The following is a 22,257-nucleotide window of genomic DNA, read 5'->3' as shown; positions in this document are numbered from 1 at the left end:
CCCCTGCCAGTCCAGTTGCCCCTTACTAACCTCCCCTGCCGGACCGGTCGGTCACCCCCAACTGCCCTCCCCAGCCAGCCCGGTCACCCCTAACTTCCCTCCCCTGCTGACCTGGTCACCCCAACTGCCCTCCCCTGCAGGCCTGGTCGCCCCCAACTGGCCTCCCCTGCTGGGCTGGTCGCCCACAACTGCCATCCCCTGCCAGCCATCTTGTGTCCATGGGGGTGGCCATCTTGTGTGTTGGAGTGATGGTCAATTTGCATATTACCACTTTATTAGATAGGATACATTTACTAAAGGCCTGGTGCACAAAATTCATGCACAGGTAGGATCCCTAGCAGCTGCCGGCCGGGGCCTTCCTTCCCCAACTGCCGGCTGCCAGCAAGGACCTTCCTTCGTTCCGCCCCCGAGTGGTCAGCACACATCATAGCAAGCAATCAAACTCCCGGTCGGTTGAACTCCTAAGGGGACACTTTGCATATTAGGCTTTAATATATATAAAGAAGATTCTAGCATTGCTACTTGTTTTAGAGAATATTTGTTTAGTGAGTCTCTTGAACCAGAGTGATCATTATTAGAGAGCAGAGACTGTTTAAATTATCTTTATATTCCCAAAGATAAGTGACTAGTGCAGAATACACCCAAAATACATGTTTACTCAACTGAATTTTATACATGCAAAAAATAGAAGCCAAAATAGTATGATTTTATCCAATTTGGATATGATTTTGGTTTACAGAAAATAAAATCTAATCTGAATGATTTATTTTAGCTTTGTTTTAAAAACAAAGACAAATATCATCTTTTCCTATTATCCTGAGAGTGTCATTAAGGTTTAACATTTACAATAAAAAGTACAGGACCTAGCCGGTTTGGCTCAGTGGATAGAGCATTGGCCTGTGGACCAAAGGGTCCTCGGTTTGATTCCGGTCAAGGGCACATAACTTGGTCGTAGGGTCCTCAGGCCCTGGCCCTAGTCGGGGATCATGCAGGAGGCAACCAATCAATGTGTTTCTCTCACATCGATGTTTCTCTCTGTCTTTCCCTCTCTCTTCCACTCTCCCTAAAAATCAATGCAAAAATATCCTCGGGTGAGGATTAACCAAAAAACTAAATAAATTTAAAAACAAATATTTATTTATTTATTTATTTACTTACTTACTTACTTACTTACTTACTTACTTACTTATAGGACCAAATAGCATGCTGCAATTCACAAACAATAAACTTTGAAGTCCAAAGACTTCCAAGTTATTTAGCACAATATAAAAATAAAAAAGCAAAGCAAACATGTACAAATAATACAAATAAAGTAACATTTAGATTTGTGTTCCTCTTCATGATATATACATGAAGAGGAAGGGAGAGTTCTTTAGGAAACAGTCTTGAATGAGAAAAAAACAAGTATAAAGTAGTCAATTTAGTAGGTACTGTAAACACAGACATAAATATTTACAAGGACAGAGACTGCATGGTGAGTGATTTATGCATAATTGTTTATAAAGCAGGTGGTAGAAAAAATACTGGAAACAAGCTAGCTTGAGGCACAACTCCAGGAGGCACCATTCACATCACGGACTATGAGAACAGCACCCTCTGGGGTTGCACAGAGTATAGCCTACGCACCTGTCCTTAGTAGCCCTACTTGGGCTCCACAGTACGACAGACCTGAGTTTGGGACATGGCTATGACACTAACTCTGTTGGTTGTGAACAAATTAACTCTGGGAGCCATAACTGTCTCATCTCTAAAATGATGACATTCATGTCTATCTCACAGGATTGTCATGAGGGATCAATGATACAATAATATGACCACTGGGCAGTTATTTATTTCAGGCCCTGTGATTTTTACAGATTACCTCATTTCTTCACAGTACCTGTCACCAGTAGGCATCCAATTAGTATCACCATTTTCAGCTATTTCTAAGTAAACTCTGATCTATGTACGGGAGTTAAGGTTTAGAAAAGCAAGTAACTTTTTTAAAAAGCAGTTCTTCTACTTTCCATGATGCAGAGAAAACTAAAAACACACCTACTATTCATGTACAAAAGAAGCATTACTGGAAGAACATCTGTGTGGGTTTTTTTGTAAATATATCAAAGATAACAACTTATGATAGAGTTGGTCATTGAGAAAAAACTGCACTTATGGACCAAAGGACAAAGTGTTCCAAAGGCAATACCTAGCAGAGTCATTTCCTTTATTTTCTACTTCTCACTGTATAGCTTATTTCCCTTCACTGCAACAATACCAACGAGGCCCCTCTCGACTTGCCAGTTACACAAAGCTACTTTCCTTTAGGCAGTTTGGGACCCGCTGTCAGTGAAGATTGTATGTCCTCAAAGAAGCATGCTTAGGAAATGAAATGTGTGTTTGAGAAATCCATAGGTGATCAAAAAATTACAAACAAATTCCTGATCTACATTTCCCACTACTTGTGTCATATTGCAAGAAAATATAAACCAAAATGGTTCAAACTGAGTAATTTTGCTCAGCTTCAGTGTAAAAGCTAAGTCATTTCAAAACAAGTATATAAATTACAGTTTTATCAGAAAGCAAGGCACAAAATAACCAGAAGCCCAATCTGGATACTGGAAGGAATAGTTACTAATCTCAAATCCACCTCACAAACTCCTTCTGGGATCTTCAATAAAACCTTAAATCTCTTTGTACCTCATTTATAAACTGTAGCTGTTTTGATTATTCATTTCTTTATCTTAACTGCATGAAGGAAGGACCAGAGAAAATACCTAAAATTACCATTAGGAATTATTAACATTAATTTAAAACAAAAAAGGGCCCTAGCCTGTTTGGTTCAGTGGATGGAGCGTCAGCCTGAGAACTGAAGGATCACAGATTATATTTCAGTCAAGGGCATGTACCTCGGTTGAGGCTATCCCCAGTTCTGGGTGGTTTGTGGAAGGCAAACAATCAATGTGTCTCTCTCACATTGATGTTTCTCTCTTTCTCTCCCCCTCCCTACCATTCTCTCTAAGAATCAATGGAAAAATGTCCTCTAATGAGGATTAACAACAACGAAATAAATAAATAAATAAAATATATATATATATATATATATATATATATATATATATATATATATATATATATAATTTTTTTAAGAAAGGGCCCAGGCTGGAGTGGCTCAGTTGGAGTGTCATGGTGGGTTTAATTCCCAGTCAGGGCACGTACCCAGGTTGCAGGTTCCACCTCTGGTTGGGGCGCATGCAGGAGGCAACTGACTGACTCTCACACTGATGTTCTCGCTCTCTCTCTTTCTGTTTTCCTTTCTCTCCCTCCCTCCCTCCCTCCCTTCCTTTCTCTCAGATCAATTTTAAAAAGTAAAATAAAAAGAAAAGGGGGGGGAACAGCACACCTTGTGAATTCATCCTAGAAAGTGAACTGAAGAAACACTTCAAAATGTATGGTCATTTTTGCTAAATAATGGAATTATGACTGGGTTTTACTTTTCTAACTATCTGAATTTCCTGTATTAAGCATATATTCTTTTAATTAGAGAAAACAAATGACAGAAAGGCTATTTGCACCCTGGGAGAAAAAGAAAAGTACATACAATTCTACTGTATGTGGTGGTCCTGACTCCAGACCCTTTCAAACCTTTGATCTTTCCACATGTCAACAGACTCACTTCCCTGGGAAATTATTAATCATTCTTTAAGGCTTTGCTGAACTGCTGTTTATTCTATGAAACCTTTCTTTAAGCAACAATTATGTTCCCATGTAATTCTTATCATATCTATATTCTAGCACTTGATGAATTTTATGACAAATTTACTTATGTGTCTTCCCACCACCACCCTTATCCTCTAAATTCAACTGTTCATTCAGGGTTCAGTAACTTTGCTTTCTGAATAAAAGTTCAGCATTACAGAGGACAAGATCACCTAATTCTAAAACAATATCAGAAACTGAGTCAGAAGATTAGTTTAGGCAATAATAAGTGAGGAGTAATTTTTGTTATCTGCTATTTTAATAAAACTTGGCAACTTTTTCCAACTAAAATAATGTTAACTGGATTTGTCAAAAAGAAAACTATTAAGATTAAAATGTTTTAAAAATTCTCTAACTAAACTTTCCACCTAAGAAGTACTAGCTCATCAACGTAACTCAACCAGCATTTATAGAATATCTCTGGCTAAGAGCTAACTAAAGGTGTAAGATTCCTACACCAGAGGAGTCGAGCAGTGAAAACACAACATGTTCTAAATTTTTATGGAAAGTTCTCAGATTCTAATGTGAGTTCTCAAAATATTTGAATAAAAATAGCTTTGTTTTTTTGCCCTAGCTGGTTTGGCTCACTGGATAGAGCGTTGGCCTGGGGACTGAAGAGTCCCAGGTTCGATTCCGGTCAAGGGCATGTACCTTGGTTGCAGGCACATCCCCAGTAGGGGGTGTGCAGGAGGCAGCTGATAGATGTTTCTCTCTCATTGATGTTTCTAACTCTCTATCCCTCACCTTTCCTCTCTGTAAAAAATCAATAAAATATATTTTAAAAAATATAGCTGTGTTTTTTATAACTATACCACCATATAAAGCTTTCCTTTAAAAGACATAACTAAAGCATTATCCTCTCCAAGAAGTCTTTCTTGGCTCCCCACCCAAGCTGAGGTAGGTTTCCATCCCCTCTACTCTATAGCACCTTTTGTTAACCTCTACCATAGCATTTATGTAACTATATTGATGTTAAAAATTAAATATGGCCACAAAATCTCTACAGCTCCTTCATCACAAGGTATAGTCCAGGGGTCCTCAAACTTTTTAAACAGGGGGGCAGTTCACTGTCCCTCAGACCGTTGGAGGGCCGGACTATAGTTAAAAAAAAAACTATGAACAAATTCCTATGCACACTGCACATATCTTATTTTGAAGTAAAAAAACAAAACAGGAACAAATACAATATTTGTATTTGCATGTGGCCCATGGGCCGTAGTTTGAGGACTCCTGGTATAGTCTATTTCCCTAAATCCATGACTCTGGATTACCTTTGTGACTTGCTTTGGCAAAAAGAATATGCTAGATGTGACACCATGTAATTTCTTAACATTAGCCTTTAAAGGGGCCTACAGATTCCACATTTGCCCTAAGACCATCATGTTGTGAAGAAGCCTAAAATGAAAGACCACATGGATAGAGACCCAGCCACTCCAGTGAAGCCCAGTCCCCAGCCAACACGCAAGTTGAATAAAGTTGTGTGAGTTTAAGGAAAAGCAGCAAAACTGCCCAGTCAATCCACCAAATCATGAGTTATGAGATAGATAGTTATGAAGTAAAAATTAGGAGAAACAACTGTTAACAAGATTTTTAACAACTGTCATTTACCCTAAGCTATTAGGAAACAGGTTCAATTCATCTCTATCATCATTCAGCCTTTTTAGAGCCTTCCTTTGGCTGTGATATTCTGCAGTTTCACAGTCATTCTGCCTGAGACTTACTGCTTTTTAAAGCTGAGGATTTGTCTTTTATCACCTCTGGAAAATATTCAGCTATTATCTCAAGTATTTCCTTCACCATTCTAAAGGAAAACTTAAGTATATATATTCTATACAAGCAGTCCTCAGGTTACATTGGAGATTCGTTCCTACGATGAGACGAAACTCGATTTCCCTGTAAGTCAGAACCCACCTACATGAGCACCCACATCATTCACATGGAGTACATACACAGCAGTAATGAAGTCAAACAGTAAAAAAAAATTTAAAAGAAAGATAATAATTCCTGACCTTTACTTCTGGTAAATAAATTTAAAAAAACATAAAGCAGCCGAAACCGGTTTGGCTCAGTGGATAGAGCGTCGGCCTGCGGACTCAAGGGTCCCAGGTTCGATTCCGGTCAGGGGCATGTACCTGGGTTGCGGGCACATCCCCAGGAGGCAGCTGATCGATGTTTCTCTCTCATCGATGTTTCTGGCTCTCTATCCCTCTCCCTTCCTCTCTGTAAAAAACCAATAAAATATATTTAAAAAAAACACACACATAAAGCACATACGTACATACGTCGAAATGACGGAACTTTTTTTTTTTTAATAAATACTGTAAATGGGAGATGGCAACGTAACCACGAAATGACGTACGTCGAGTCCGACTTAACCCGAGGACTGCCTGTATATATAAAAGCCTAAGCAACCAGACAACCGGACGAATGGCTGGTAGCTATGACGTGCACTGAACCCCAGGGGGCAGATGCTCAACAGAGGAGCACAAATTCGTGCACCAGTGGGGTCCCTTGGTGTGGCCTGCAGGGATCGGGCTGAAACTGGCAGTCCAACATCCCCTGAGGGGGTCTTGGAGTGCAAGAGGGCACTCTGCAAAGTTGCTATTGCTTGGCAGTTCCTGCGCGGGAGAGGCGTGCACTGCCACAGCTGTGCTCGCCAGACATGAGCCTGGCATCTGGCGCCCATGGGTCAGCTGAGCAGCGCTCCTGCTGTGGGAGTGCACTGACCACCAGGAGGCAGCTTCTGCATTAAGCATCTGCCCCCTGGTGGTCAGTGTGCGTCATAGCGACCAGTCAGTCACTTAGGCTTTTATATACACTGAGTGGCCAGACTATTATGACCACCCCATCAGTACTTTGTTGGGCCACCTTTTGCCTTCAATACTGCGGCAGTTCTTCTTGGCTTTGACTCCACAAGATGTTGAAAGGTGATGTGAGGAATCTGACACCATGCCTGATGGATAGCACTGTCCAGTTCTGTGAGATTTGATGGTTGTGGAACCAGCTGCCTGATGCCTCTTTTAACTTTGTCCCACAAATGCTCAATTGGATTGAGATCTGGTGATTGGGGGGGCCACCTAAGCAAGGTAAAGTCTCCCTCATGTTCTTTTTTTTTTTTAAATATATTTTATTGATTTTTTACAGAGAGGAAGGAGAAACATCGATGAGAGAGAAACATCGATCAGCTGCCTCCTGCACATCTCCCACCGGGGATGTGCCCGCAACCCAGGTACATGCCCTTGACCGGAATTGAACCTGGGACCCTTCAGTCCGCAGGCCAATGCTCTATCCACTGAGCCAAACCGGTTTTGGCTCCCTCATGTTCTTAACCACTCTTGCACAATACGAGCACCATGGCATGGCACATTGTCTTATTGGAAGAAGCCATCTCCATTGGGATACGCCATCAACATGATAGGATAAACTTGATCAGCACGATACTTAGGTACGTTGTGCTATTCAGACGTTGTTCCACACGAATTAAAGGGCCCAAATCATGCCAGGAAAACATGCCCCAAACCATAACACTGCCCCCACCAGCTTGAAGGGTTGTACTCATACATGTGGGGTGCATGCTTTCATGCTGTTTCTCCCAAATTCTCACTCTGCCATCTGCATGATGCAACTGGAAACGTGATTCATCGGACCACATGACTTTTTTCCAATGCTCGACTGTCCAATCCTTGTGATCCTGTGCAAATTGGAGATATTTTATCTTGGTAACCGCAGACAGCAAAGGTGTTTGAACAGGCCTTCGGCTTCCATATCCCATATGATGCAGTGTACGACTAATTTGCCTACAAACATCAGGTGGTTATAATAATCTGGCCACTCAGTGTATATAGATATAGATATGTCGATCCTTCTCATCCAAGTCTCCATGTCTCTTAACTGACCTTTCATACTTTATAATCTTTCAGTGCTATCTTCTGGGTAATTTCCTAAGATTTACATTACAAAAATTTGATTCTCTCTTTAGCCATGTCTCTTCTGCTGATTAATGCTGAATCTTTAATTTCACTGCCTCTAAGTTTCATTTGCAGAAGTTCTATTTTAAATTTGCCTGTTCTTTTAAATTTTTTGATAATTTTGTTCTTTTGTAATGCTTATAAATTTTTCTTTAAATCTTTAATCATTTAAATTAGTATATCTTAAGGTTACAGCTAATGCAAGTGCCTGAATTTTGGTGAGTTTGATCCTGCTCAGATTTGCTGTCTCTTGCTTATAATAAACTGTCCTTTGTATATATTTGTAAATTTTGAAATGTGTACTACTTTTTATAAGGGTTATCTGTGAGACTACCATGCAGCCCGGGTGGCAAGTATGTCCCTCCAGAGTAGTGCTACAATTTACTCTATCATGTGCCCCAGGAGTATACAACCCAGGACCATGCACGTAATGTAAATTTACACCCCAAACATGCATGAAGGCAAGCCTATGGGTACAAAAAGCTCAACAAGACTCTCCTCTAAACTGGCGTTCAGGCTAAGATATATAAAATTCCTTATTTTTTTCCTGTGACTATAGGAAAAATTTTTTTTCAAGTCTATTCTTTCAGTTAGGAGTAGCCCTTAACAGTGCTTTATAATGAAATCTCAGTTCCAACTACTCTCTCTGTAAAACCCAAGGCGTTCTCTCTTTCCCAGTGTAGCTGCTATCAAAAGCAAAGTCCACTGGTTGTAAAGAACAGTGCAGCCCCAATGTCATCTCATATGTATTGTTCTAACTTTCAGTTTCCTCTTGGCTTTTGTTCCTTAGGGATTTTCTTTATTGTCTTATGAATACAGCTATTATTAAAGGGGTGTTTGTTATATTTCATCCAGCTTTCCCAAGTATTTTGTGCTGGCATTATAAGGTTTTCTAGGTCATCCTATTTTCAAAATAGGAGTTCTTATCCTGAATGCCTAAAACACTTGGTAGATTACTAGCTATCACCTGAATATTCAACAAACCACTCAATTAAAACTTTTGAGATGGAAGAGTGATAGACATATTAAATGTATTTTCTAAATTCAATGCAGTTTTAAAATCTAGTGGCTGAGAAAATGTTTCAAAAAGAGTGAGCATAACTGGGCAACAAACTTGCAATAATCCCGTTATAGTTTCCTCTGATAATAGAACTCATAGTTATCTAATTTTATTACTACTTCACTTACCAGGTCTTCACACACAAAAAAATGGTATATACTGTATAGGTATACTGTAATTACATGGAAATAGAGAAAACATTTTAAATTTGGAGAACATGCTGCTCAATTTAGCTGAGTAAGTATCTCTTGGCACTGAGTTGTGCGCCACCTTGGATTAGGGGTGACACAGGTAAAGTGAAACTAGTCCTTTGATAGTCGTCAATGAGTCTAATTTAGGATGTTTTTTGCTCCAGCACTGTGCTGGAACTTCTCTGCAGAACTCCCAGACTTTCACAAAGGTACTCTCATCTGTAAGTGATTATCTAAATCAGTGTTCCTTGAGAGCAGAGCGGTAGAAAACTCCTGTACTATTTTGATGGCATCATCTCCTGTTAACTCTTTCTTTTGCCAGTTGAAATTTACCATTGAGCTTCTCTAGTGAATTTTTCATTTTAGTTTTTGCTTTCCTATTCAGAATTGCAGTTAGGTGCTTTTTGTTGTTGTTGTAATTTCTATCTCCTTAATGATATTCTCTATTTAATTTTATACTGTCACTGAACTTTATTTCTTTAAGCATGATTTATTTCAATTCATGGATGTTAATAATGGCTACTTTGAAGAGTTGGTATATTAATTCCAACATGACATTCTCACAAGCAGTATATACTGCCTTTTCTATGATGTATGGATTGTATTTTGTTTCTTTGCATTTTTCACAATTTTTGTTTGTTTGTTGGAAACTAGGTATTTTAGGTATTATATTGTATCAATTTTCAGTATTGGTCTCCCCACTCTTGTTATTTTTTATGCTTGCTTGTTAGTTTAGTGACTAGCGGGCTTATTTTAGAAAATTCTATTCCCATAATTCCCACAGTGTTAAGCCTCTGATGCTGCTCCTTTGGGTATCAGATTAGGATTTGCCTACAGTCATTCCGGGATAAGAGTGGTTTTAGCAATATGCTCTGTCTCCTTTTCTGACCACTCCAGTAATTGTGGCTGACTGCTGTATAGTTTTCAACAAATATAAATTGTTCCACAGAATATACCAAACTGAGGTTACTTTGAAGGGAGAGCTCCAGAAGTCAGTGTTTGAGTTTTGTTCTGATCCGAGGTGGTCTCCGCCTAGCAATCCTACAGTTAAGCCTGTATGTCCAATCAATCTACAAATCTCTTCCCAATTACCTCTCACTACACCTCCACTGTTTTGGGGAGTACCCCTAGGCTTTAACTTATCCACACTCTGTTGTAAATAAAATCAATTCCTTTGGAAAGAGATTAGGAACTGTTTTATGGCCCCCTTCTCACTATAGGCAAAACCTCTGAGCCAGAGCTATAAGGTTGAAAGTATAGACAATGGCATGCTTCTCCTTGAGTGATACCTCAACTTCAGAAGCTGAGCACTTGGTGAGTATGGGAGGTGGTATAATGGTCTCAAGTCCTTTTGGCTTGACTCTAGTCGTGGGGACCACTACTTTACATGCGAGGGCAATCAGGCTCCTGGTATACTCAGCAGCACTACGCCCAATGTATAGCCTCCATGCAGAGAGTTAAGGGCTGGGGCCCCCACCACTGTCACACTTGGCCAGCAAAAAAAAAAAAAAAAAAGGCTGGAGGCAGGGTGAGAAATGCTATTGTCTATAAGATAGCCCTCAGACCTGTGAGCTGGGGGGTGGGAGTGGGGTGGGGTGGAAACCCTGTTTTCTTGATTACACCAATGTGAAATGGACTTATTACCATGATGTTTGGCTGGGATAGAGGAGGGGGAAAAAAACGGGTCTTGGTTCAAATACCATAGAATTGTTTGCCAAATTTTAGTAAATTTCCTTGAATAAATGTTTCTTCATCCTTTAGAACATTTCCACAGACTTTCAGTGGTTGTTTTTGAATAACTATTACCACTGCTGCTGGGGAACAGTTCCACAGAGCTTCCATGCTGTTATGCTGGAGGTGCCCAGCCAGTGAGCTTTTTAAAAGTGAAAACTATATCATGCCCCATTCAAAACTCTCCAAAAATTCCTTTCACATCTGTAACGAAGCCCAAATTCCTACTAAACTCTAAAAAGTTCTATTTAAACCAGCCCCTACCTGTCATTGGATCTCGTCTTCTAGCACTTTTTATTTACTTTATTCATTCTGTTCTATCTCTGTCCTAATAAGGGGGACCCTCTTCAGGGTCTGTTTTCTATTCCCTGTGGAAAGCTCTTTTCCCTGATTTCTCCTTGATCTTCTTCCTCATTTCATTCAGGTCTCTGCTCACATGTCATTTCAAGACATTCTCTAAAATAGTACCTGCCCCTTCACTCATTATCCACATATGCTACTTTGATTTTCTTCACAGCACTTACATTTACTTATATTTGCTTTCTTATTTGCTTAGAGTCTGTTTCCTCCAAGAAGAACACAGAGCTTTCTTTACCTATCTTATTCACCACTGTATCTCAAGTATTTAGAACTAGAGACCTGATGCACAAAATTAGTGCATGGGCACGGTCCCTAGGCCTGGCTGGCAATCGAAGCACAAGGGTCTGGCATGGAAGGGAAGGTCCCAGCTGACCTCTGGGCCCTGGGCAGCACCTGGGCCCCACCTGGCTCCCTTAGCACCTGGGAGCCAGGTGGCGGCCCCGCTCCCTCCACTAGTCGTCTGCAGGGTGATCAGGCCCCACTTGCACCCACCATGGCCTGGCGCCATCTGCTCACCCGCTCCACCATCCCGCCACGGTCCCACTCTCGTGGGGGCCCAGCACCCCATCACCGACACCCACCATGTTCCACACCGCCCCCAGGTGGTGAGCGCATGTCATAGCGAGCAGTCAAACTCCAGGTCAAGGGGACAATTTACATATTAGGCTTTTATTATATAGGATAGTACTTGGCACACAGTTGTAATAATAAAGACTTGTTAAATGAAAATATGTAAACAGGAATAGCAATGTTTCTAAAGCTACTTACATTTTAAATGATGCTAACAGGTGAACTTTTTATTTATATCCATAAAGAGCAAAACAATAACCGGGTATGGAAAAAGAAGTAATAGCTGTTTGGCTGAGAAAATATAAACAAACAGAAGTGGCCAAAAGCCAGGAATTTAAAGGTCCATTTCAATAACCCTAAAATTCTTTTTTAAAAATAGCATTGCTGACCTGCCACTGCCCTTACACTACATACACCAAAACAATCACTTCAAATTCAATGAGAAAGTGAAAACAACACTAAAATTACAAATGTTTACACGACCACTAATTTTGACAGGGGTAATAGAAGTTTAGAAGTAATCAAATTAAAAATTCTTAATCAAATATAAATGTGTCACTATCACTAATTGTAAATAAAACTTTTTAGTATTAAAAAAGAAAGGATATTATTTCCATGTTTTCACTTGCACTCCATATACCTTCCCATTAAGGCCAAGTTTTGCAATGGGCTTAGCAAGGTTAAACAGAAGACACTTAGGTTATGGAGTTTTACCTTGAGTCCTGTTTTCTCGTCATCACTCCCATTATTTGTAGATGGTGTCTCATCTCCTTGCCTGGAAACCAAGACAAAATCTTCACTATTAAGAGTGGATACTGAGTCTGAGGACACACTGATTTTTCCAACAGAAGCCTTGTCATCCATGACTCAAGAATGAAGCTCAACTCATGAATGATTAAATATTTTTAAAATGCCTGAAAAACAAAAACCATAAAGATACTCATATAGAATGTCTACCAGATATTCATTTATGCTCTAATTCTTACAAAATACAAATGGAAAAACTATTTAAAAAACACTTCCAAAATATTTTCCCAAGACTTTCACCACTTACAGTTTAGGTTTTCTAATCTAGATAATAAGGGAATTTAATGCTATTTAGAGCCAAGATATTTCAGATTTCAAATAAATAAAACATATTCCCTCGAGAACAACTCTACCTACAGTAATTTATTTGGCACATGTTGCAACTCTATTCTTGGCCTTTAAAATTGTAACAGTACTACACTTCTGTTTTCTATCCTTTAATTTGTAAAGATGTACAAATAAATTATATTGAAGGCACTCAAGTAAATCACTAAGGTTTTCCTACCATTATTGATAAATACTAACATGTGTTTTTAAGAAAGAAAATTCTACATTAACCACCCAAGAGAAATAAATTAAAGTCAGGGCAATCATAAATTCTACAGTTGGGAAATACCTTATGTAGCAAGGAATCAAAAGTCCATTAAAAACTTAACCTCCCCATTTCACAGTTTCTTAGAGCTCTACTCAATATGAACATTACCAATAAAAGTGTTTTAAGCCATAAATTCCCAACAGGAAGTATAAAAATGTGTCACTTATGAAAAGCCATTCAATTATTTATTGACTCCTAAAATAAAACTCAAACTCATCTACCATTTAAAAACCTGGTTCTGCATACTTTGTGGTAATGTTCTCATTTGGTTGCCAAAACAGCAACAGAACAAATACAATGTTATAATGTAGTCAGAAAGCTTTAACCAATTAGCTAGAGTAACTCCAGCTCTATGCTCATCTTGTACCTCTAAGTAAAGGTTCTGAGAGTCTGTTTAATCTTTCCAATTAAGAAATTCTGATTTATTCTTTGGATTTTTAATTGAACATATATTTATTGAACATATACCACATGCCTCGCACTATTTTTCCTTCAAAGGTTCACACCTAGATAACCACCTGGCAGCATGAATCACACAATCCCTAAATAATATAGCTGAAAGAAAACGTAGAAATCATAAATAATATTAAACAAATAAGGAAATGGCAACCCCAAGAAAGAATCATTTAACTAGGAATAACTAAGGCTCTAATCGAGAACTCTTTGCTGCTTTCTACTTAAATTAATTTCTTTGCTTCCAGGAAATCACAGCTCTACATTTCATAGCGCAAAATCTAAATGCATGCTCCAGAAAGTACTTTTGAAAACTTTTTTTTATTGTAGTTCTGCTTCATCCAGTCAATGAATACTGAGTGACTAGAGTCTAAAGAACAGATCAGATTCTCGCCCCAAAAGAGTTTATAGTTTAGTTGAGAATACAGGCAACTGCACAGGTTAACAGGTACTGATTTAGGGTAAACACAAAACAAAAACAACTACATGGGGACATGTCCGGAGAGGCGCTTAGACATGGAGCTAAGATATGTATTAGAGGTGGTAATAATGTCTTTGCTAAGGACATATAGGGTGTACCCCAAAAATGTACACACACTTTAAGTAACAGCTGATAACTCAATTTTTATTCCTTTTCAGGTAAAACTGATTTGAAAGAATGGATGAAGCCAGACTAAGCTCTGAAGAAAATGTATCCTATAGTGCCACTAGACTTTTTATGGGGATCCATCAAAGATAAAGTTACAGTACAAAACCAGCAACAGTCTATGAATTGAGGGTGCACAAATATGGAACGAAATGATTCTTTCTTTGATGTTTGCAATTCCATTGTTTTTCGTTATCAGCAGTGCTTGGACCAGAATGATCATCAGTTTGAAAACATGTGTTGACAAAAAAATAAATTCATTTCTGTAGATTCTTTTAAATTTTGAAAATGAACTTTATGTTAATAAACATTGACTTTATAATCAAGGTGTGTAAACATTTTTGGGGACACCCTGTATACAGACAATCCCTAAGTTATGATGGTACAACTTTATGATGGTGCAAACGCGATACACATGATAAATTACCTGAGATACTCAACACTTTATCATAAAATAGTCTCTGTTAAATAATTTTGCCCAACTGTAGGCTAATGTAAGTGTTCTGAGCACATTTAAGGTAGACTGGGCTAAGCGATGATGTTTGGTAGGTTAGATGTATTAAATGCATTTTTGAGTTACAATATTTTAAATTATGATGGGTTCATCAGGACATAACCCCATCATAAGTCGAGAAACATCTGAACTTCAATACCTCCACGTATCTGCACTCATAGTATACTCTTCATAAAGTGGTTTCCTTGCTTCTGTGCTCCATCAACTGCAACTCATCATTCATGATCTAATCCTCCCTTTTCTAGTAGTCTGCCCATTTTCACCCCCAAGCCAAATGAATTATTTGCCTTATTTCTGCTCCCACAGCATTTTACATTTTTTATAGTGCCTATATACAGTATTACAATTTGCTGGTGAATGCCTAATTTAATCATTACATATCTATTTTACAGATGAGGAAATTGAGGCTTAAAGATATGGTGTAACTTATTCAAGGTTATGGTTGTAATGTAACTGCTTAGAGGCAAAGCCAAAATGTGAACCCAATGACCTACTTAACTTGATAAAAAAGGTGTGAGTGGTACTTGTAACTGAACTTGACATGCTTGAGACTAACTGTGCTAGTCCAGGCACTAGTCCAGGGCTCAGACTTATCTTTATTCCTTTAGTTTTCTTGAAACTCGTTCTTCGTAAAGCAGTATTGACTGCCTCCAGCTCTACCACTTCAAAGGTATTCCCCACACAAACTGAGCAGTCCCTCTCAAAAATCTGCCTACCCTCCTCTCACCCTCACGAACCTCTTCTTCTAAAAATCAACAACACAATTTCAAAACCAAAAGAATTCTTTTCTGTTCTCATCTTACTTCTACCAGCTGAAATAAATGAAAATACTGACCATTTTCTTATTCTGAAACTCTTTTTTTTCCTTCCATTTTCTACCCCTGACTACCTTTTCTCAGCTGTCATTTAGGTTCCTTCTCTTCTGTCCATTCATTAAATTCCATCCCGTTCCTCTTCTTTTCCCACATTTCCTCCTGGCTATCTCACTAGCTCACTGGCTAACTTCTCTTTACTTTTGACAGGCTTACAGTGGTATAGAAAAAACATACGGAAACAAGTACTTACAATACAGTACAGTCTAGTGTTTGCTATAATAAAGGTATGCAAAGGGTGTTATGAAAACACATAGGAGGGCTCTGATACATGTCCCATGCCCATCTCAAAATCAATTCCACGTGTGCAAAGCGGACCCCCATTCATTACACAAGCATATTCTTCCTTGTAAGTTTCCTATCCTGGTTAACAACTACTGATACAAGACAGGAATGTCAAAAAATCCTTGAATCCTTTTCTCATTCTCCCTTGAAACTCTAATGGATTTTAATTTCAAAACGTATTTCCCAAATCTATTCCTTCTTTCCTATCATTCATGTCACTGATTGGTGAGTACCTCACTCTTTCAACTTTGCTACATGTACGTTCCTTTTCTAGACTCTCTAGTAACTGGTTATCAGCGTCTCATAGTTGGTTAATTTCTAAAATTCAGATTTGATTTTATATCCCACCCATTCCTCAAAACCTTTGATTGCTCCTGACTCAAAACAAAAATATTCCACCCTAGCCGGTTTGGTTCAATGGACTGTGGACTGAAGGGTCTGGGGTTTGATTCTCGTCGAGGGCACATGCTAGGGCTGTGGGCTCGATCCCCAATAGAGGGCATGCAAGAGGCAGCCAATCAATGATTCCCTCTCATCATTGATATTTCTATCTCTCTCTCCCTCTCCTTTCCTCTCTGAAATCAATAAAAAATATTTTTAAAAAAAATAATAATCCAAACTCCTTATATCATTAATTCTTCAAAATCTCTGGAGCCACTCTATCATTCTAGTCTTAACTCTTATTTCTATCAAACCATACTAGACAACTCACTAAATTGGTCATGCATTTTTATACTTTCAAGGCTTTGCTCACACTGTTTGCTAAGGTAGGAATGTCTTCACTTTCCCAGTTAGTCCTTCTCCCCAAACAACAATCTGGTGATACAATCAAACATTCAATCTCCCTATTTCCCTCTGCAACATTCCTTATTTCCCTCTAGGGTTCCTAAAGCTTTCATTTGCTTTTTAATTCTACCACAGAATTATAGCATTTATCACACAGTAAAATATTCTATCTTTCCTACTGCACTGTATTGGTTGATCATTCCAGAAACACTTGCAAAATATAAACCACAAGATAAGTGCTGGGAATACCCTGAGCACACACAGTCCCTTTAAAACTACTTGTGGCCCTAGCTGGTGTGGCTCAGTGGATAGAGCATCGGCTTGTGGACTGAAGGGTCCTGGGTTCAATTCCAGTCAAGGGCACATGCCCTAGTTGAGGGCTCATTCCCCAGTAGGAAGCATGCAGGAGGCAGTCATCATTAATGTTTCTATCTCTCTCTCCCTCTCCCTTCCTCTCTGAAATCAATAAAAATATATCCTTCCTATATAATAAAAGGTTAACATGAAAGTCAACCAATCGATGGAACAACCGGTCGCTATGACGCGCACTGAACACCAGGGAGCACACACTCAATGGAGGAGCTGCCCCCTGGTGGTCAGTGCGCTCCCACAGGGGGAGTGCCACTCAGCCAGAAACCCTGAGCCGGGCTCACGGCTGGAGAGCGCAGCAGTGGCAGCACTAAGGACATCCAACTGCCGGCTTAGAGCGGGCCTAAGTCGGCAGTCGGACATCCCCCAAGGGCTCCCGGACTGCGAGAGGGCACAGGCTGGGCTGAGGGAACCTCCCCCCCGCCCCGAGTGCATGGATTTCGGGCACAGGGCCTCTAGTTTAAAAATAAAACTACTTGAGGACAGAGAACTTAGATTTTTATTCATATTATCTTCATATCCTATTTTTGCCTACTGTCAGTACTCAATAAATTTGATTGGTTGAATAATACTTTTCATCAGTGTTTAACTGATAGGGTCTAAGTAATGTGAGGACAAATGACAAATATGCTATACTACATACACATGATTAGGATGTGAATACGAATGATGACTGGAATGAAGAGACTCAAAAAGACCCAGTGTGGCTGACTCTTTGGCAAGTTGCCAACTTTCACAGCCAAAACAAGTTAAACAACAATGAGTCACAAAACATATCTTGGATTCCCTTTGGACCAAAATACTCTCTTATCACTTCCCTCTCAATGCCCATCATTTTTGTTGGTCAACCAGTGAGCAAATGAGTGCAGTTTTAGGGAATCTTAAGGGGAATATTTAAATCACCTTGCTAAACCTAAAGAGTTCCGATTTCATACCCAACACTAGAGGCCCGTTGCATGAAGAGATTCGTGCAATAGGCCTTCCCTTCCCTTGGCTGCCGACACCGGTTTTCCTCCGGCACCTGGGACCCAGGCCCTCGCTCCGGCCCAGAGCCTTCCGTCTTCACTGCTCCGCCCTTCGCGCCTATGTATGCAAATTAACTGCCATCTTTGTTGGGTTAATTTGCATACTCTCCTGATTGGCTGGTGAGCATAGCAGAGAGACGGTCAATTTATATGTTTGTTTATTATTAGGTAAGATGGTACTAAGAAGCTTTACATGCATTAATGCTAATCTTTATACTAACCTTGCCAAATAGGTATTAACTTCATATGACAGACAAACTGGAACTAGACTGGTTCAATAACTTAAGTTCATAGAGAAAATTATGGAACTTGATCCAAAACCTGGTACCTAGGTATGACTGTTCTTTTCTGAAATGCAGCTCTCTTCTGTGGTATTCCTGTCTCCATTATCTCCCCATTCCAATCCATCCTCTTATGCTGCTCCTAGTTGCATCCTTCTAAAACACAGATCTGATAAGATTACTCTCTGCTCAGAAAAAGAACAAGATAGGAAACAGCAAAGGAATCAAATTTCAAAGATGCTATAGCAGGCGAATTCCTGTGGGTTTGTAGCCCTTTAAAACTAATCAAGCAGAGTGCAAGAGAAGATATGGTATTTTTTAAATTGCACCATGTTAATCTCAGCCTTTTTCTTTTTTTTCTGGCTCTGAAGTTTGTTTCCCTGCATTAGTTTTCACATAAATTTCTTACAGCCTATCCCTGGGAAGGGTGGGAAAATCTAACAAAACTCAACAGAAAATCATCCCTTCTTATCCTATCTAATAACAGACAAACATGGTAATTGACCGTACCTTTGCTACACCTCCCATTGGCTAATCAATGATATGCAAATTAACCCAACCAAGATGGCGGCCGACAGCCACGCAGCTGAAGCAAGCAGGAGGCTTGCTTACTCCAGTGATGGGAGGAAGCCAAGGTTCCCCGCCTGCCGCGTCCGGCTCTAAACTCAGAAAGCAACAAAGTTTCAATTATAGAAGCTAAACAAACCCCAGATACCTGCTTTCAGCAGGCCGTGGCCTCAGAGCTGGAGCGAGTAGGAGCCGGCTCTCAGCTCCAGTGACGGCAACAAAGTTTCAATTATAGAAGGTAAATAAATCCCAGAATTAAAAAAAAAAAAAAAAAGGAAAAAAGGAGAGGCTGGGAGCTTCAGTCGCCAGCCAGCCTGAAAACGGCCCTCAGCCCCTCACCCAGACTGGCCAGGCACCCCATTGGGGACCCCCACCCTGAAGGGGGTGTGACCAGCTGCAAACAGCCATCAGCCCCTCACCCAGACTGGCCAGGCACCCAAGCAGGACCCCCACCCTGATCTGGGACACCCTTCAGGGCAAACCAGCCGGCCCCCACCTGTGCACCAGGCCTCTATCCTATATAGTAAAAGGGTAATATGCAAACTGACCCTAACAGCAGAAAGACTGGGAATGACTGGTCACTATGACACACACTGACCACCAGGGGGCAGACGCTCAATGCAGAAGCTGCCCTCTGGTGGTCAGTGCACTCCCACATGGGGGAGCTCTGCTCAGCCACAAGTCAAGCTGATGGCTGCCAGTACAGCTGTGGTGGTGGGAGCCTCTCCTGCCTCCTCAGCACCGCTAAGGATGTCCGACTGCAACTTAGGTCTGCTCCCTGCTGGCAAGAGGAGATCCCCCAAGGGCTGCTGGGCTGCTAGAGGGATGTCTGATTGCCAGCTTAGGCCCAATCCCCCAGGGAGCAGGCCTAAACCAGCAGGTGGTCATCCCCCAAGGGGTCCCAGACTGCGAGAGGGCACAGGCCGGGCTGAGGGACCCCCCCCCCCCCGCCCCAGTGCACAAATTTTTGTGCACCGGGCCTCTAGCCCTATCTAATAAAAGAAAAACATGGTAACTGGCGTACGACCGCTACCCTTCCCATTGGCTAATCAGGGCAATATGCAAATTAACTGCCAGCCAAGATGGCGGCCGGCAGCCAGGCAGCTTGAAACTAACATGAGGCTTGCTTGCTTCAGTGATGGAGGACTCCAACGTTCCCTGCCTGCCACTGCAGGCCTCTGAGCTGCAACTCTAAGCAACTATGTAACAAATATAGAAGCTAAACAAAACCCCAGAAACCTGCTTTAGTCCGGCCCGGGCTTCAGCCAGCAGGATCGCAACATTGTAAGCAAAGGCCAGAAACCTACTTTCAGCAGCGGAGGCCTAAGAGCTGGAGCCAAGCCTCAAAGCTAAAGCTGGCCTAGAATAAAAAAAGAAAAAAGAAAAAAAGGAGCAGTTGGGAGCTTCAGTCACTCCCAGCCTGAAAACAGCCCTCAGCCCCTCACCCAGGCTGGCCAGGCACCCCAGTGGGGACCCCCACCCTGAAGGATGTGTGACCAGCTGCAAATAGCCATCATCTCCTCACCCAGGCTGGCCAGGCACCCCAGTGGGAACCCCCACCCTGATCCAGGACACCCTTTAGGGCAAACCAGCCGGCACCCACCCATGCACCAGGCCTCTAGCCTATATAGTAAAAGGGTAATATGCCTCCCAGCACCGGGATCAGTGGAGCCACGAGGCCTCCCGGCACCGGGATCAGCACCCAAACCCCCTGATCGCCCTGCGGCTCTGTGTGTGACAGGGGGCGGGGACACAACCTCCCTATCCACCCTGCTCTGTTCGTGACAGGGAAAGGCGCCCCAACCCCCTGATCAGCCCTGCTCTGTGCCTGATAGGGGGAGCTCCCCAACCCCCTGATCGGCCCTGCTCTGTGTGTGACAGGGTGCGGCGCCCCAAACCCCTCCCCTCCCCCCCCCCCCGCCACGGGCCCTGCTCTGTGTGTGATGGGGTAGAGCCATAACCTCCCCATTGGCCCTGCCCTGAGTGTGACAGTGGTGGCGCCCCAACCCCCTGATCGGCCCTGCTCTGTAGGTGATAGAGGGCGGCGCCCCAACCCCGATTGGCCCTGCTCTGTGCGTGACAGGGGGCAGTGCCCCATCCCCCTGATTGGCCCTGCTCTGTGCCTGACAGGGGGTGGCGCCGCAACCTCCCCATCGACCCTGCCTTGAGTGTGACAGGGGCGGTGCCCCAACCCCCCAATCGGCCCTACCCTGAGCGTGACTGAGGGTGGCATCACAACCTCCCGATCACCCTGCTCTGTGCATGACAGGGGGCGGCGCCCCAACTCCCCAATCGGCCCTGCTCTGAGCCCGACCAGGGGCTGCACCTAGGGATTGGGCCTGCCCTCTGCCACCCGGGAGGAGGCTTAAGCCAGCAGATGGTCATCCCCCAAGGGGTCCCAGACTGCGAGAGGGCACAGGCCGGCTGAGGGCCATCCCCCTGCCCCAGTGCACAAATTTTTGTGCACCGGGCCTCTAGTTTATTTATAAAAATAAATTCCTTTCCATCACCACACTAATTGCTAAACAATAGATGTGTGTCTTCATTTAAGACTGACTCTGAATTTGAGGGCTAAAGTAATTCTTTGAAAACCATATTAAAGTAAGCTTTCTGAATAATTTTAGCTTAGCTTATAAAAGCAAAAACAAAAGAAAAAAACTTATTAATTTTGGCCCTACAGCACTTCGGCAATATAAACCACTTTATCTAAGTCAGTCAGGCAAAATTTAATCTATAATGCCTGTGACAATTTACTTCCTTAAACTATGGAGCTAATCTTTTAGTTCAATTCCAAATGAACTAAAAAAAATAAACACCTTAGGAATATAGGCATTTGTAAGAAAAAAGTATTATCTTAAGTTTTTAAATTTTTAAAATATTTTTAAAATTTTAATCTTCTAAAATTGTGCTTAAATATACATAACATCATAATCTTTACCATTTTAGCCATATTTAAATGTACAGTTCTGTGGCATTAAGTACATTCACATCGTTGTGCAACCATCTCCACCATCCATTGCTATAACTTTTTCATCTTCTCCAGCTGAAATAACACCTACTAAACAATAACACTCACTAAACAATAACTCCCACTCCCACAGGCAACCAATACTCTACTTTCTATCTTTATGAATTTTACTACTCCAGGGACCTCATATAAGTAGTGGAATCATACCAATATTTGTCTTTTTATGGCTGGCTTATATCACTTCAAAGTTCATCTGTGTTGTAGCCTGTGTCAGAATTTCCTTTCTTTTTAAGGTCCAATAACATTCCAATGTATGTATATGCCACATTTTGTTTATCCATTCCTTGGTCAATAGAAGTTTTTAAAGAATGGTTGTAACTTAATAGGATTGTTAGAATAAAACTCACAAAATCAGTAAAGTGCCTAAAGAAGACAGCCAATGTTTTCAGAGTTATTTCTCACTTTCTCATGAAT

At 41.2% G+C, this 22,257-nt stretch overlaps 1 protein-coding gene across 1 annotated transcript in view; it reads right to left on the bottom strand.

Moving 5' to 3' along the window:
• RABGAP1 (RAB GTPase activating protein 1) overlaps positions 1-22,257 on the bottom strand; it is a 130,542-nt gene that overhangs the window by 103,311 nt on the left and 4,974 nt on the right. Inside the window, exon 2 of the mRNA XM_081104111.1 lies at positions 12,330-12,529. Within this exon, the coding sequence (XP_080960237.1) occupies positions 12,330-12,479 (150 nt within the window). The 5' untranslated portion in view covers positions 12,480-12,529. The remainder of the gene's footprint in view (positions 1-12,329; positions 12,530-22,257) is intronic.

This window comes from Myotis nattereri (genome assembly GCF_964212035.1).
Source record: "Myotis nattereri genome assembly, chromosome: 12".
Lineage (NCBI taxonomy): Eukaryota > Metazoa > Chordata > Mammalia > Chiroptera > Vespertilionidae > Myotis > Myotis nattereri.
The sequence above is the reverse complement of the archived record's forward strand: the minus strand, read 5'-3'. Positions and strand labels throughout refer to the sequence as shown.